A 17,660-nucleotide genomic window follows, 5' to 3' on the forward strand; every position below is an offset into this window, starting at 1 on the left:
ACACACGCGCACACACACACACACACACACACACACACACACACACACACACACACACACACACACATCAAGTCACTTACATTTTAGATGCAATATTGACTTTTTTTAAGTTTTAGCAGTGAAAATAGTTAAACAAAGATCACAGCAGAACCATTGCGCATCTCACAGCAACGTGTTTTCTCATTACTGAATGATTCAGCATTTTGAACGAATTGGTTGACTCAAAGATTCAATGACCAATCCATAAACATCTGTCTCATTCATGAATGACAACAATTCGTTCGAATGAATGAATCAATGACTCGCTCATTAAGACGGTCGCCTGGCGAGACCTAATGATGATTTAGTGTTATGTTTAAAAGTATCATTCTTTCCAACGATTTTTAATTGACTCATATTGAAAACAATCTCATAACATTATTTAATGCATTGTTATTTTTCTGTATAAACGATTTAATTTGATTAGCCCTACCTAGGGTACCAGCCAATAAAAAATTTTTTGATTTATTGATCAAATTTACAAATTAAAAATAAAAGATGAAGCATACATTTAATAAGACTGGACTGGGGTGCCCTGTATATATTACAATATGCAGATTTAAATATACCATTGCCCCCCACCGTCAGTTTGATGTGTGTGTTTGTGTGTGTTTGTGTGCGTGCGTGTGTGTGTGTGTGTGTTGTGTGTGTGTGTGTGTGTGTGTGTGTGTGTGTGTGTGTGTGTGTGTGTGTGTGTGTGTTTAATAAAATCATTTAGTCACTACAATTAAAACCTGAACGTGTTTGCTTACTAAATTGTGAGCTGAACGAAAGTTGCAGCAAAGATCAGCAACCGGAGTCAAATTTCATTAATCACAAGAGTGAGAGCACGCGCGCGCACACACACACACACACACACACACACACACACACACACACACACACACACACACACACACACACACACACACTCCAGCATTGCAATCTTGACATCGCAGCCTGTTCATTATGCTGCGTTATGCTGCATCACACGGGCATTCATAACGGTGCGGGTCCACGACGATGAGCGAGCAGAACAGAGCGAACGTTTTTTAGTTCATTCCTACTTCCAAAGGAATTCCCTCGAGCTGCTTTTATGATACACTCAAAATATTCAACAAGCAATCATTTAAATTCAATGATATTCAGAACAGAACAAGAATAAAAAAAACTATAAACAATAAAATAACCGAAATAATTTAAAGCGAAAGTGAAAGTAAGCTGTGTTGGGCTCACATTACTCTCTCATTCGAATCAAATTGTTTTAACATTTGCGATGTATTTGGATGCTAAACTATTCTTTATTATAGGCTTTGTACTTCACTCACGTTCCAATATCGACAGAAAAAACATCCACATTCAGACCAAAATAGACGACTTCCTGTTGGGCTGGCTTAAAACTTAGAGCACGAAAGTTGTTTGGCCCGATGAGGTGTATATGTGTACCGAGTTTCATATTATTACATGCAAGTGTGTTTGATTTATGGACCAAACATTCAGACCAAGTTTATGGACAGAGTTAATTTAATTAATAAACTAATTATATAAAACTATTGTCTATGCACTACAATTAAACTGGTTAAACGCCTTTACTTTATTAATAAAACTTATTTAAAAAATACAAGGCTTAAGACATTTATTTTCTTTTTTAATGCAGGCCAAACCACACAGCAGTGAAATGGTTAATCTAGCCCCCCTCCCCCTTCCCCTACACACACACACACACACACACACACACACACAAAACAGGCACAGACACAGAGATATGGCAAGCCATTTTAACATTTAACAGCTAGACTGGATATGTGTTGCAGATATCTGTAATTCAGTATTGCCTAGTCAAAAAGAACATTTCAGATATCCGCAACTACATTTTTCCTATCCATAATTGTCATTTCAGATATCCACAAAGACATTCTTCCTAGGACAAATGACATCACTTTTGCCATTCATTTGTATGGGGTTTATCAATACAGATATCTACAATTCAGTTGGAGATATCCACTATGTGACTTACGGATATCTGCAACTGAATTGTAGATATCTGTAATTCCAGTTTGAGATATCTACAATTTGATTCTGACTAGTCATAACTCCAGTTCAAGATATCTTTAATTAACCTAAATTCAAGATATCTACATGTTCCTTTTCAGATATCTTAACCTGTTAAGCTTCAAGCCCATTTTTGAAAAATCCCCAGATATGGCATTCCCAAACTGAAACAGATACAGTTCATGAACCCTTTGTACTAAAAGCACAAGTAAGATCTCATTTGAAAGCTGACACCTGGAAGTTTATTGTAAATGTAGAATTAATTATTGTCATAATGAAAAAAAATAGTTATAAATAGCTTCAAAGTTTTGTAAAGTTATTATACATTTATTTTTATGAAACATCTTCATGAAAATAAAATTGAAGTTGGCATTGTAGCAATCTAGAAATGCACTGCAGCTAAAGCCACATGTCTAACCATGTTATATTTAAAATCTGAAGATGATAAGTCTAAAACTCTGTATTTAGTTCAATGTTTTTCAAGATCATGTCATTTGACTTTATTTTGATTAGACTGGTGTTTATTGTCATCTTATAAGCATCTATTCAGTCTATTGCCTCTATTGTTTTGTGATGCAAAAACGAGTCCCATTCAGTCTCAGGCTCCCCTGCACATATTCACACCTCTCCAGCCTGTTTATTGCTCTAAATATGCTTTTCTTTTGTCTGCATTATAATCACTAACGACTAGCAATTCACAGTTTCAATCCCTCATTTATTTTATAAAAGTTCTCACTTCACAGTGAAACTGTATCAAATGCCCTTTTTGAAAAACGAAACATTTCAGTAAGCATTCTTATTTAGAAAAAAAATCATAAAAATTACATCGAAGTTAGGTAGCAGGTGCTCAGTACTAGCTAGCATGTTAGCTTAGCACACCCTCAATACACGACAATTTATGAGAATAAAACTATGTTTGTGCTCCAACTTACTTTATAGCGCAAGTCGAGTGTTTTAAATAACTTTCTGTAATCTGATTTGGCTTCAGATAAAAAAATCAGATAGAAAATATATTATTTTATTGTATTCTGCACAATTTGAAAGTCTATCTCGATTAGCATTACATTATACATATAATCTATTATTATGAAAATACCTGACATGACTCGAAGAACACAGGTAAATCAAATATCATTGCAATCATGTTTATTGTCTTCAAAACATCTTTATCTGCACTTTACAGCGATCTCGGATAGCTTTGTTTATGTATCAGGACTTCCTGAATGTCACATGATTATGGCTCTTCTTCATGTGATCCATATATGGACTTTACTGTGCAACAGCGCCCCAGACTTCAGTATGAATGGATAACACAGTAAATCAGAGTATACAGCGCTCAAAATGATTACATCGACGCATTTGGGTATAAATTCAATAAATATTATTCCTGTCTATAGAAGTCTGATGTAAACCTATGAGAATCTATCAATATTTCTCCAAATCTGCACATGTTTGAGCTAAAAGCCCTGAGGGACGTTGTTTTGTGAATCGCTGTCATGACGATCGCACGGGAGTTTTTTTCTGAATGAGAGCAGCTGACGCTCATAATTCATATTAAAGGTAACGACTCATTTTTTTATTTCATAACTCCTGACACAAATTAAGACATATAACTGTCACTATAAGTTTCACAGAATACAATAGTGGTCAAATACTGAAACTTGAGTCTTATATCGTTTTAATGATGTATAGTTTGTCAAGTTAATCACATTAAATATGATAGTAACTTTGAACTATTTAAAAAAAAAAACGCTTCAGAGCGCCCACGCACTGGTGACGGTTAACAGGTTAAATTAAGTTTTGACTAGGCGAAATTACGTTGTAGATATCTGTAACTGGAATTATGACTAGTCAAAATGGCGTTGTAGATATCTCAAACTGGAGTTAGGGATAGTCATAATTGAATTGTAGATATTTATTATCAAGTTATAGATATCTTGAAATTAATTTGGATTGTCATTTAAGATGTGTGACGAGTTGAATGTCGTTTTCAATGACGTCATTGCAGATATCTGTAATTCAGTTTTGCCTAGTCAAAACCGAATTACAGATATCTCTATCTGTCGTTTCGACTAGTCACAATTACGTTACAGATATCTTAAATGATAATACAAACTATCCAAAATGTAATTACGACTAGTCAGAAAGACGTTGTTGATATCTACAATGTTAATTCCGGATAGTCAAACTTAGCTTTTAAATATTAAAAGGGCTTGCCATACAGAGATGTAGGCTCAGAGAGAGGCTCACCATATTCAAACCAAAATATCTGACTTCGTGTTGTTCGGAGCTAATGACTGTCAATTAGAAAGTTGTCCGGCTCGAGGAGAACAATATGCATACCGATTTTTGTAACTGTAGATAAAACTAATCCCCCCACTTTTGACAAAAGGTGGCGCTACTGAGCCCTCACCACGCCCGTTTCTGAAACTTTGCACATGTCTACTGGCTAATAAATGTAATGTGTCTGTCGAGTTTTATGAAATTTCAAGCATGCTAAGAGTCTCAAAAGCATCAAACAAAAATATTAAAGTTCGATGCGTTGCCACGGCAACAGTATCTAAGGTATCAATAATCTTTTCACAGGTCTACATCTGCCGTGTGTTTACATTATACACATAAAGTTTGAAGCAAATCGGGTAAAAATAAGAGGGTTATTTCAAAGCATTTTGAAAGTGACACACTTCCTGCTGCCAGTTGGTGGCGCTATAACTTTGACTCACAATAGTCACATCCATATGACCGGCCTCTTATAACGAACACACTGCTGAAGTTTCACCAAGATCAGTTCATGTATAAAGAAGTTATAACACACTTCCTGTTTCTCTTTTCGCGCCATAATTTCGTTTCCTCGCCACGGCAAAACCGTTCGAGATATCAAAAATCCCCTGGCAATTTTTCATCCTCAATGTCTTGACTTCATGCTGACCGAGTTTCGTGCCGTGTGTTTGAATTCTCTAGGAGGAGTATTTCAAATTCCATTGCATGCGTTTTCCAAACAACCCTAAATAGCCGACTTCCTGTTGGGCTGGGGTAAAAAGTAAGAGTATGAAGTATATATGAACCGATGAGATCTATATGTGTACCGAGTTTCATATTATTACATGCAAGCGTGTTGGATTTATGGACCAAGTGTTCAAACCCCGTTCCAGGGGGCGCTGTCGAGCCCCCCTGCCACCCCCGGGTACCAGCTTCAGCCCGGCCCTGATGGCCGCAGATTCTGATCCATGTGGAAAGTTTCAAGAGTTTTCGAGCACGTTAAGGGCCCCAAAAGTGCCCGAATAGTCGATAGAACATTTTTTAAAAATGTATCCTAAGGAAAACAATAGGGCCTTCGCCCTTTCAGGGCTTGGGCCCTAATAATAAATAATCCTTAGGAAAACAATAGGGCCTTCGCCTTTTCAAGGCTTGGGCCCTAATAAATAATCCTTAGGAAAACAATAGGGCCTTCGCCTTTTCAAGGCTTGGGCCCTAATTAGTAAAATAATAAATGTATTAACACACAAACCACTGTTAATTTAACATAAAAGCAAGCAGCTACTGCGTGCATGGTCTGGCATGACTGAATGCGCGCAAAGTGCGCTCCCTTAATAAATCCTAAAAGCTGACAGTTCATCGCGATCTCACACATCTCTGTTATTATCAATGAAGCTGACTGCACAATCAATCTTTCATAATATCCACACTTTGTTTGTTATAATTAGAGGATTTGCCAGCATACAGAATTCAGCACTGAACAAAAAAGTCCGTTTTGAGCGGTGAGGGGAGTCTATCTGAAATGCTTCTGATTGGCCATTGCGTTCAAGAAATCAACACATATGTCTGTGATTGGCTACATCGCTCAACGCTGTAACCATGTTATGAATAGAAACTCTGGCCTGTAAATCGTTTCTATTTTGTTGTAGTTGTTCTTGTTGCTTTTCTGCAAGAGATGAATAAAAATCTTTTAGTTTTTATGTTTTATTCATAGATATTTCTAGTTTGCGGGAGTCCCGCGAATCGTTTTATTCTCCCGCACCCGCACACACAGAGTGAGTGCATTACCGCCCGCGCGCGCGCTCGGCCATCAGATCTATGATGCGTCTTCAGATGTTTAATTAGATTGCTGGTGTTAAACGATGTACTTTCTTTCCCTCCTCTCGACACCTTAGCTGAACATAACTCACAGTCTGCCTTGCTGTTGTCATCATCCCTTATATTGAAATGAGCCCAAACCGCCGACATTATACTTTCCTATGCCTCAGTTCACCTCGACAAAGCACTCGCGGCGGCCAGTTTCGTTTTGCAAAATGTACGTGGTATCGGTGCGTGGTATCGGCGAATTTTTATGAGTACGAGTACGAGTATATTAGGACAGTATCGGCCCGATCCCCGATGCCAGTATCGGTATCGGGCCATCCCTAGTTAACATAGTCCAAGTGACTACAGTGGCTCAATCTTAAGTTTATCAAGCGACGAGAATACTTTTTGTGCGCAAAAAAACAAACAAAAATAACGACTTTATTCAACTAATCATTTCCTTCTCTGTGGGCCATGATATTTCATATCAAGTGATATTGCGCAAAGCTTCTAGGTTGCACGTCACACGTATAGGCTCACTATTGGCCGACGCTGGTCATGTGTGTGATGCGTGACGTACAAACAAGAAGCTTTGCGTAGTTTCACTACGTGAAATATCACGGCCGAACAGAGAAGGAAATGATTAGTTGAATAAAGTCGTTATTTTTGTTTGTTTTTTTGCGCACAAAAAGTATTCTCGTCGCTTGATAAACTTAAGATTTAGCCACTGTAGTCACTCGGACTATTTTAACGATGTCTTTCATAACTTTTGGGCCGGTCAGTTTCGATCCCGTAAGAAGCCTATGGAGGAGTGAGCCAGCTCTCAGATTTAATCAAAAATATCTTAATTTGTGTTCCGAAGATGAACGAAAGTCTTACGGGGTTGGAACAACATGAGGGTGAGTAATTACTGACAGAATTTTTGGGTGAACTAACCCTTTAACATACTCCTAGTTAATCGCTGCATTTTTAAATCAGGCTACTTTAAAAAGTCTTGAGTCTTGTAAGTACCTCCACCAAATACTTCTTGTGCTGAAGAGACGAAGATGGTGTTTTCAGAAGGGCAGGATCGATGCTCTCCGTCTGTTTGAACATCTGCAGTGGCGATGAATTACTCTTCCTGGCTCCCTTAAGGTTGTACCTATGCCATACGACTCCCCTGCAAAATCACCCTACAGCAATGCACCAGCCTCCGCAATTCCCTGACACCTTTAAAACTCACCCAGTAAGACTCTTTAAATGCATAAAAATGAAAGAGAAAGCTGCTCTCTCTGTCTGTAGTCCCGTTAAAAGGATGACACTCTTTAGATTAGGTCTGTACAGAGAAAAAAAGCTTTTGTTTTGAAATGAATGAGTGAAAGAATATTACTTGTCAACCATGCCTTAATTGGTTAACATGGGCTCTGAATGGAGGGCCTACGGCATTGCTTTAACAGCTTTATTAAAGGTTGATGTTGAAAGCTTACATTTGAGACCCAGTAGCAGTACATGAATATCAAATACGGTACATGTCCAGAAGCCACAGTTGACTTCAGCTTGATGTGAGGCCAATAATCGGCATACAATTGTCTTTAATGATATATTACAGCCAAGTTTTTGCTTGCGTGCCTACCCTGTATTGCTGTGCATTACAAATCTGTGTTACAGCTGAACAGACTGACTGAACAGCTCAGCATTGTACAGACTGCATGGTCTTTAACAGCCATCTTACCCTACTAACACTTGAATAGATTATCCAGAAATAAAGATTCTGTCATTATTTTCTTACCTTTCGAAAACCAGTTTGACTTTGTTTCTTATTTTTTTTTATATGTTAAGAAAATAATATATTTTATAACTTCTGTATACATAGTGCTTTTGTGTCCATTGTGAAGCCTGAACGCTCGGTAGAAGCTTTGTGGAAAAGAGTGAATAGTACATTCTGCAAAATATTACCTTATGTGTTGCACAGAAGTCATACAGGTTTAGGAAGACATGAGGGTGAGTCAATTATGACAGAATTTTCTTTTTTGGGTGAACTATTTCTTTAATAAGAACTGTTGAGTCTAATGAAGAATTCAGCTCTTTCTCTCTCTTTCTTGCTCTGTATAAAGATGAGTAATGTGTGCAGTGCTGTGCAGCACATGAGGGAATATATTATCCTCCTCGGCCTGTCCTGGCAATGATGAATGTCCAGGGTGTGTGCACTGCGGAGTCACCCCCACTCACTCTCTCCTTTCGTTCCTTCCTCCCTCCCCTTTCTCTCTATCTCTCTGACACTCTCTCTATCGTTCTCTTTTATTTTATTTCTGTCTTTCATGTTCTCTCATTGTCTTTACCTGCCTTTCCTTGTCACAGCACAGTTCAACAGATAAAACCAGAAAGGGAACTTTTATAACGCAAGTGGGCCTTGAGATTTCACGTAGTGGAACTGCGCAAAGCTTCTGTGTTGTACGTCACACGTAAGCTCACTATTGGCCGACGCTGGTCATGTGTGTGATGTACAACCTAGAAGCTTTGCGCAGTTCCACTACGTGAAATCTCAAGGCCCACAGGGAAGGAAATGAGTAGTTGAATAAAGTTGTTATTTTTGTTTGTTTTTTGTGCACAAAAAGTATTCTCGTCGCTTGATAAATTTAAGATTGAGCCACTGTAGTCACTCTGACTATTTTAACGATGTCTTTCATAACTTTTCGGCCGGCCAGTTTCGATCGCTTAAAGGGTTAATTCGCCCATTTAAGACATGAAGTTGTATGCAATCCTTACCAGCACTATAGTGCATACACACTGACCCACTCTGTTGTCACCTCCCTGGTCAGAGTTCTGGCCGCTGGAAGTTTTTCAATAAAGTACTCCCGGTTATTTTCCGGGGTCACAAAACTGTGCGTTTTTACGTGAAAAAATGATTTGCATTTCAAAGCTTGATTAATTTACCACACAAAAAACACGCCGGTCAAAATTCATACCTCAGTTTTAATCGGCACTATTTTCGATCCATTTCTATCAATCCGCGCTGCTGTCAACGTCAACAGTGCGCACGTTCCGATCGCGTGATTTTTTTTCCCCAAACCACTTCAGCGGAAATCCCGCCCTGCAGCTGATTCTAAAGTTGTCATTGGTCATGTCAATCACTGTACAGATTGCCTACACCAAACACTGATCCCTAAACCTACCCATCACTGTAACCTAAACCAATGAAATCGGCTGCAGGGCGGGATTTCGTGGTTTGGGGGGAAAAAATCACGCGTTCCGATCAGCTGTTCCATAGTGTTTACACAATCGATTGACAACGACGTAAAAAGTATTAAATTAACAATGGTGCGAACTTGTAAATTCCCAGGCTGTGACCACAAAGATGTGCCGGGATCAAAGTTCAGATTCCATCGTTTTCCTGTTTCGAATATAACTATGAGACAGCTTTGGCTGGTTGCCATCGGCTACTCTGCGGGAGCTAAAATATCCAGAATAAAGGATTTTTTCGTGTGTGTAGTGCTCACTTCAGCGAAGACGATTACATCCCCAACCAAGGCGGAAAGGGAAATTAAAGAGTTTTGCTGTACCAGTACCACGGGTAAGCTCTATTTACTAGCTTTATGATCCCATGTCTAAACTGTACGGTAAACAAGCTGATGTTTAGACTCCATTATAAAACACGTGAAAAGATGTCTAATATAAAAACAGTATATAGGGATATTGGTTCAATTTGCTGAGAAAACTATTTGATTGAACACACACACAATTGAGGTTTTGTGTTGCAAACATTGTCGTTGTGCTAAAATTACTTTCATCATCTGATCCGTCTGACATTGTGCTAAAATTGGTTTCATCATCAGAAGTTTCGCAGTCAGACATGTGGCGCTATCAACAGCTGATCTGAACGTGCGCACTGTTGATGTTGACAGCAGCGCGGATTGATAGAAATGGATCGAAAATTTTGCCGATTAAAGACCCGCTCCGATGAAAATAATGTTTTTCTATGTGTTAACATGTTCTTGTGGCATTTTTCTGATGTTAGAGGACATAGCTTGAGAAAAATCAGCTCAAAGTTGTATTTCTGAGTATTTCTACATTCAAATGGCTGTGAATCAGTAGCAGACGCTAAAATGCCGGCTAAAATCGACTGGAGTTCTGACGTAGTAACTCCACTGGGCGTCTCCACACGCGACGTCTTGGAGTGAAATAATGATCGGTGATCGGTGATAACTTTGATTAACTTTGGATAATAATAATTAACGTGTATATAATACTGTTGCCCCACCGGTATTGGGGATGTAAGCTAGCGGGAGAGACAGAGCTCTCAGCAACGGGCAGGGGGAGGGTCGTCTCCGTGCCAACGGCTCCGCCCACAACGCAGAGGCGAATTGCTAATGAGCTACTGCCGCTCTGCTGAAGCGAAGTCCCAGAAAACGGCACAGGTTTTGTGATTTTGGCTAAAAATTGCATAATCACAATTTAAAGACCACTGGGAATGTTTAAAAATAGCTCAAAATATGATCGGAGTGGGACTTTAAAACTGAGGTATGAATTTTGACCGGCGTGTTTTTTGTGTGGTAAATTAATCAAGCTTTAAAATGTAAATCATTTTTTCACGTAAAAACGCACAGTATTGTGGCCCCGGAAAATAACCGGGAGTACTTCATTGAAAAACTTCCAGCGGCCAGAACTCTGACCAGGGAGGTGACAACAGAGTGGGTCAGTGTGTATGCACTATAGTGCTGGTAAGGATTGCATACAACTTCATGTCTTAAATGGGCGAACTAACCCTTTAAGAAGCCTATGGAGGAGTGATCCAGCTCTCAGATTTAATCAAAAATATCTTAATTTGTGTTCGAGAGCAAGATGAACGAAAGTCTTACGGGGTTGGAACAACATGAGGGTGAGTAATTACTGACAGAATTTTCATTTTTGGGTGAACTAACCCTTTAACTTTTTGAATGGGTCGTTGAATCACTGACTCACCTGATTTATTCAAAAACAGTGAATCATTCAAGAACGAAACACTGTAGATACTGTAGGGTTCTGGGAGATGCAACATTTCTTCTTTGTTTGGAACTATTTTTACTGGCAAAAAAGAGCAAAAACAGTCAAAATTGACAATTTTGTGTCCAAAAATAGTCAATTCATATAATCAACTTATTGTTTATTGAACTGTTGTATAAAATGAATATCACATTTTGTAATCGTGCTGATAGCCTATTTGAGAAAATAGCACTCTTGCTCATGTGCTATTGCTTAAATATATTATGTTATTAACACAACATACAAGAACTCATACAAGAGCAAATTAATATCTTGAATTTTTTTATAAATTTTGGTGGCAATTCCGACCTTGCACAATGCTATTTTACGTCAACGCCAGACTAGCTTGCTTGTTGTTAAGTTTAACAAGTTAGGCTGGCTGTATTGTTTTAATAGTGGTTTAATTTCACAGCGGTGACAAACAGTGACAAAATTTAGGGCAAGCACAATTGTTAACTGGCTGTCACCACTAAAGGCAGGTCCGGGAGACGTGGATGCTGCTCGCCTGCTCTGCAGAGTGCTTTGGTGCTTTGGTGAGTGGGAGGGGCTTGTGTGGTCTCGCAGAATTATGAAGAATAAGTTATCGGGCACACGGTGAGAATTGATTGAAAAAATATAATTAATTCAACAGGTCAAATTTAAACAAAACATTCTGTAAAAACTGGGCACTTATCTTGTTAGAGGCCAAAAGGTTCATGTGCTTGAGCACCACTTAAGGTCTACAGTATCTGTGCAAGTGCTTGTTTAGAAGGATGTCTTCAGCGATTATGTTGCATCTTGCCAACTCTGTCTCATGGTTCTCACACGTGGCACCAAAATAATGTTGTGAGGTTTTGGTTGCATGTTACTTAAAGGGATAGTTCACTTTGAAATAAATTTTTGGTATGTTTTAGCTTACCTCAAGGGCATCCAAGATGTAGGTGTCTTTGTTTCCGCAGTAGTTTCAATTTTGATATTTTTAGGTCAAACCGTTCTTGTCTGTCAGTCATATAATGCAGGTCCATGGTCACCACCTCAAAGAGCATGCACAGAGAAGTCCAAATTAAACATGATTTAATGACTCGTAAATGTAAGTACACATTGATGGCCTAAGACACGAAACGAGCGGTTTGTGTAAGAAAACGAACAGTATTTATATCGTTTTTACCACAGCCACGTCCAAGTGATCTGAGGGCGCGGGCGCTTCGGTCTGTGCGTTACAAGAGGTAAAAACGATATAAATACTGTTCGTTTTCTCACACAAACTGCTCGTTTCGTGTCTTAGGCATTCAATGTGTACTTACATTTACGAGTCATTAAATCATGTTTAATTTGGACTTCTCTGTGCATGCTCTTTGAGGTGGTGACCATAGACCTGCAAGACTGACAAACAAGAACGGTATGACCTAAAAATATCAAAATTGAAACTACTGCGGAAACGAAGACACCTACATCTTGGATGCCGTTGAGGTAAGCTAAAACATATCAAAAATTAATTTCAAAGTGAACTATCCCTTTAAGGTTAGTATGGCAGATGACCCTTACACGCCTTTAACCATGGGGCACCAGCTAAGTTAATTTACCTTAACAGTAAAGAACAATCAAGGAGAACTGTTGAATAAATACAAATTATGTAAATTGGAGGGAGCTGTCAGGTAAGCTTGTTTCTGCCACAGAATAAAAAAAATAAAGATAATTGTCACTTTTATCTCACAATTCTGACTTTTTTCCTCACAATTGTTTAATATAAACTCAAATTTCTGACTTTTTTCCTCACAATTGTTTAATATAAACTAAAAATTCTGACTTTTTTTCCTCACAATTGTTTAATATAAACTCAAACTTCTGACTTTTTTCTCAGAATTGCAAGATATAAATTCGCAATTGCGAGTTATAATGTCAGAATTGTGAGGTATACACTCTTAAGCATTTCATTATGACTCGCAATTCTGACTTATTTTCTTGCAATTCTGACTTTTTTCTCGCATTTGCGAGTTTAAACCTTGCAATTCTGACTTCTTTTATTCAGAATTGTGAGATATAAACTTACAATTTGCAAGTTATAAAGTCCAATTCTGATGGAAAAAAGACTGACTCAATTGTGACTTTATATCACACAATTTTGACTTCATAACTCGCAATTGTGAGTTTATATTATGCAATTCTGAGAAAAAAAGTCAGAATTGCTAGATGTAAAAAGTCGCAATTACCTTTTTTATGTTTGATTCAGTGGCGGAAACAAGCTTCCATAGTCAGATGACCAATATGAAGCATTTGTGACATATCGGATAATTTGTAGAGCCTCTTACTGTATTATTACTATTACTACTGTGTCAACACAAGGAAGACAGCAGTGTAATAAAATACATTTTATTAACACAAATATTATTCCTGGTATTCATTTAGTAGTTGTGTTAGTTACTGGATAATGAAATAAAGTGCATAAGATGCATACAATCAACATGATTAAGTTGTGGCAGAGTTAAGTTGTCTAATAGAACAAAAAATAAACTGTTGTTTCTCTAAAACTAATAAGGGAAACAACGTTATTCCACATTAAAGCTGCAGTCCGTAGCTTTTTTTGGGTTAAAAATTATCCAAAATACATATTTGAGAAAATACATAACCAGACAGTGTTCAAAACTATCTGCTTGCCTTAGCTCGATTCAAAGCGGTAAGCTTGTAATAATGTTTTTAATTCCAGTGGTACTGGTGGATTTCCGCGGGAGATTCGAGCATGTCTTTGCGTCATTACGTCACATCTGTACACATAAAGAGGGAGTCTCGGGTAGTAGGCTATATTGAGTGTGAGGATGCTGGAGGTGGAGATTTATAGCCTTTTCTCACAGCACTTGATATAATTAAACTTCTCAATTTGATGGCGGGTCCAGAAAGGTTCTAACGACAATCACCAGTGACAACAGATTCACCTGTTGTAAAATGCAAAAGACTTCGTTCGGACTTCGGAGTGGCTACGGAAAAAAAGAGACTGCAACCGGACCCATGCGAAAACAAGGACACATATCGGAAGGACATAGTCACGCAATGCTGACATTGTTAACATTAACAATTTGAGAACAAAGTATAATTTGCACGGTTTTGCGTGATATGATAAGCGATTGTTAGATTTAATCAGCGCGATTTACTGCAATGTCAGAACCAGAACAAAAGTGGATGTTTCTTACTTGTTCAGATGACATTTTCCGGTGAAAATTCTTATGTTGGTCATACTTCCAAAAATAATAATCTGTGATTCTGAATGCCAGTATCCACACCGGCACGGTGACTGACAGACACACTCTCCTCAAACATTGTGTTCATCTTCGCTGTGTCGTGTCAAAGTACAACTCACGTAAAGTTGATAATTCCGCGAATAACTGCAATTGCAGATTTCGAACAGAGATAGCGACAAAGAGGAAAAAACTGCGGACTGCAGCTTTAAACAAATAAATAAAATATTATTTGTTATTTACTGACATCCGCTATCCAACCTCTATGTCTATATGGATTACTTGTATGATTTCTTTATGAATTTTGGAAAATTTTCTGTGGACTTGCAATACTAAAAGTTATAAAAGTTAGACTAAAAGTTTTAGTTAAAGTCCACACAACAGTAAAAGTTGTATGAAATGATCAGCTTTTCATTAGACATCTCATATAGATTGTCATGACAATGTACAAGCTAAAAGTGTGGCCCAAATTGAATAGCACTGCATTAACAACCTGAGTGTGAACGTTCTGTGAATGGCCCGGAAATCTTTCCTCTTCATCATTCTCAAGAGCCCAAATGTTTGCCAACTTTGCAAATTTCCAATGCCAGTTGATTTTCAACACACCTGGGATGCAAAATGTGCATAGATGTGCTTCCTTCTCAGCTACAGTAAAAGCCCATCCAATATGTCTCCTTGATCTATGAGTTTGCTGTGAAGAGCCTTAAGATGTGTATCGCATCTACTCTACTCTAGACAAGTTCATGGCAGCACTCCATTCTCGTAATGTGTTTCTGGATTGTTCTCCTTCCAATAGCTGTGGAGATGAATGAATTAAATTGTTTTCTTGGAAAGAGCCCATGAAATCAGTACCTAAACTACTTCTACTGGCTCAAGTTTGCCAGTTTAGATTCACCATAATAGAGGTTTCCAATTTTGTGGGTGGTATGCTCTTGCCTGCGTTGGTAGTAATGGGTTTGCTTGCGATTTCGGGTCATAGGTAATCCTAGACCAGTGTAAAAGGGTAAAACATCAACACAAAGCTTGTGTAACATCTCCACTAAACTAGAATCCTGTGCGCAGCTATTAGTCTACCTGGTTGAGAGGCAGAATGTTAGACAGGAGGTTCTGCCCTTGGTGATGGTCCAGCGCAATAAAGGCGCTGCAACGCTGAAAGTTGTACACCAGCAAAGAGCTGCAAAATAGATGCACTCGCATTAGTGCACTGCCTGGCGCCCACTCAGAACCCGACCGAGATTAATCACCTGTCACGACGGGTTGTTTTCCACCTCTCCCTCTCTTTCTCTCTCTCTCACTGTTCCCCTCTCTCTTGTTCTCTCTGTTTTCCTTTGCGGGGAGAACGATACACAGACTTGCCGTTAATTCTGCTCGCCTGCCCACAGGCGCTGTAGGATTGTGCCAGCTCTGCAGCAGACCACGCTGTGTGTGTGTGTGTGTGTGTGTGTGTGTGTGTGTGTGTGTGTTTGTGTCTATGTGTTTGTGTTTGTGCACCACCTCTACGCAGTTAATGAAGCCATATGCAACAGAAACCAATAATCAAAGTACAGTGAGGTGGCTTTGGCTGAATACCAATTACTTACGCTGTCCCCTGTTGGACTCCACTCCAGTCTGAGAAGCCAACCAGGGCGTTCCTAATGCAGATATACCACTCCCACTGAGAGGAGGCTGTTTGCAGTGAGTATGTTTACAGAGGTGGATGCTAACAGACGCAGGCACACATACCGAATGTCATAACCCCTTTTTGATGCCATTAGCTCTCATTCCATCAGCTGTTTTGAGCGGGCTGAGGAAACTCTCCTCTTTATTATTATTATTATTATTATTCTTTGAGGAAGCTTTGAATCAATTGTGAGTTGTTAAGTATATAAATGGGTGTTTCTTCAACTGTGCACAGTTAAGCAGTGAAAAAACACAACTGAATAAGTGTAACACCATGGTGTTGAATTAGAAAATGAATTACAAAAAAATGGTAATATTATTAACTAGTTGCTTATTAGCATGCATATTACTAGGGTATTGGCTGTTTATTAGTACTTATAAAGCACATATTAATACCTTATTCTGCAAGACCATAGTCTACATCCCTTAATCCTACCCAATACCTTTAATTAACAACTACCTTACTAACTATCAATAAGCAGTAATTAGGAGTTTGTTGAGGCAAAAGTCATAGTTAATAGTGAGAATTTGACTCTTATCTAAAGTGTGACCAAAAAATATACATCAACCGTTTTACATCACCATCAACCGCTGCGAAAAAAAAAGCGTCCTAAATTGAAGAGAAACATTTGTATCTTTTGCTGTTTACAGCTTCCATTAGTATACATTCATTGATATTAATGTTCAGCCAATGCAGTAAGCACAATCGTCTAAACTCTCAGTGTGTTTTTATTGTGACTAAACACAGGGACACATCTGCATCTACATTTGCTGTCCTGTTCAAGACCAGTAAATATCTGATGTGAAAAATCTATAGTCTGGGTAAGCCTGCCTGCAATTTGTGAATTGCTATCAAAGACTTCCTCATCCTTGGGCTTCATGTCTCCTGTTTTATAATCAGCCTCCTACACATGTACTAATCAGGGGCTTTAATCAGAACAAGAGAACCCCACAAATAACCAACTCATCTGCAGCAATTACGGACTTCCCTGTGCATGAGCCACATCTTGAGGTGAATCTTGCTGAGGTGGGATTAGTTTCAATGAAAATGCGGCTTGATAATGGTATAAAGAAGCAATTTAATTTGAAACATTTGTCTGATCTTCTCATTTGGGATCGTACTATTGGATTTTCTTGTCAAAGTGTAAAGCATATGTATTCTACTGATGTTCGTTTACTGAGAAGAACTGTCACTATTAGTTGGACAAAAAAAGGTTGTTCAGTCATCCCACAGATATAACATGTTTAGTATGTCCAGATGATTTTTGTTTTTTCTACTTGCAGACATCCATGATGAGAATGGGCTGAGACCTGTGATGGTGTACATCCATGGTGGGTCCTACATGGAAGGAACAGGAAATATGATTGACGGCAGCATTCTGGCCAGCTATGGAAATGTCATCGTGGTGACCCTGAATTATAGGCTGGGAGTGCTGGGTAAGTCGTTCATTTTTCATTAAATGCTGGATGGTTTTGATTACAGAATATCTTTATGGCCTCCTGTTTTATATTCAGCCTCCTACACATGTAATAAAGATATACACATGGTTTAAAGAGGAACATGATCTTGGAATAGCTGAGGGTCATAGGCTTAAAAGTCACAGAATTTAAAATAAAGATTTCAAAAAGATCTGAATGGAATGTTGTGTAATAGTTTTTAGTTTA

At 38.5% G+C, this 17,660-nt stretch overlaps 1 protein-coding gene across 2 annotated transcripts in view; it reads left to right on the forward strand.

Moving 5' to 3' along the window:
* Positions 1-17,660, forward strand: part of nlgn4xa (neuroligin 4 X-linked a) — a 156,787-nt gene that overhangs the window by 34,992 nt on the left and 104,135 nt on the right. For both annotated transcript variants that reach the window (XM_056254404.1, XM_056254405.1), the window contains one exon: positions 17,280-17,432. In XM_056254404.1, coding sequence (XP_056110379.1) covers positions 17,280-17,432 — 153 coding nt within the window. The remainder of the gene's footprint in view (positions 1-17,279; positions 17,433-17,660) is intronic.

The sequence above is a fragment of the Rhinichthys klamathensis genome, unplaced genomic scaffold (assembly GCF_029890125.1).
Source record: "Rhinichthys klamathensis goyatoka isolate OS25496 unplaced genomic scaffold, OSU_Roscu_1.1 h1tg000111l_1, whole genome shotgun sequence".
In the NCBI taxonomy this organism is placed as follows: Eukaryota; Metazoa; Chordata; class Actinopteri; order Cypriniformes; family Leuciscidae; genus Rhinichthys; species Rhinichthys klamathensis.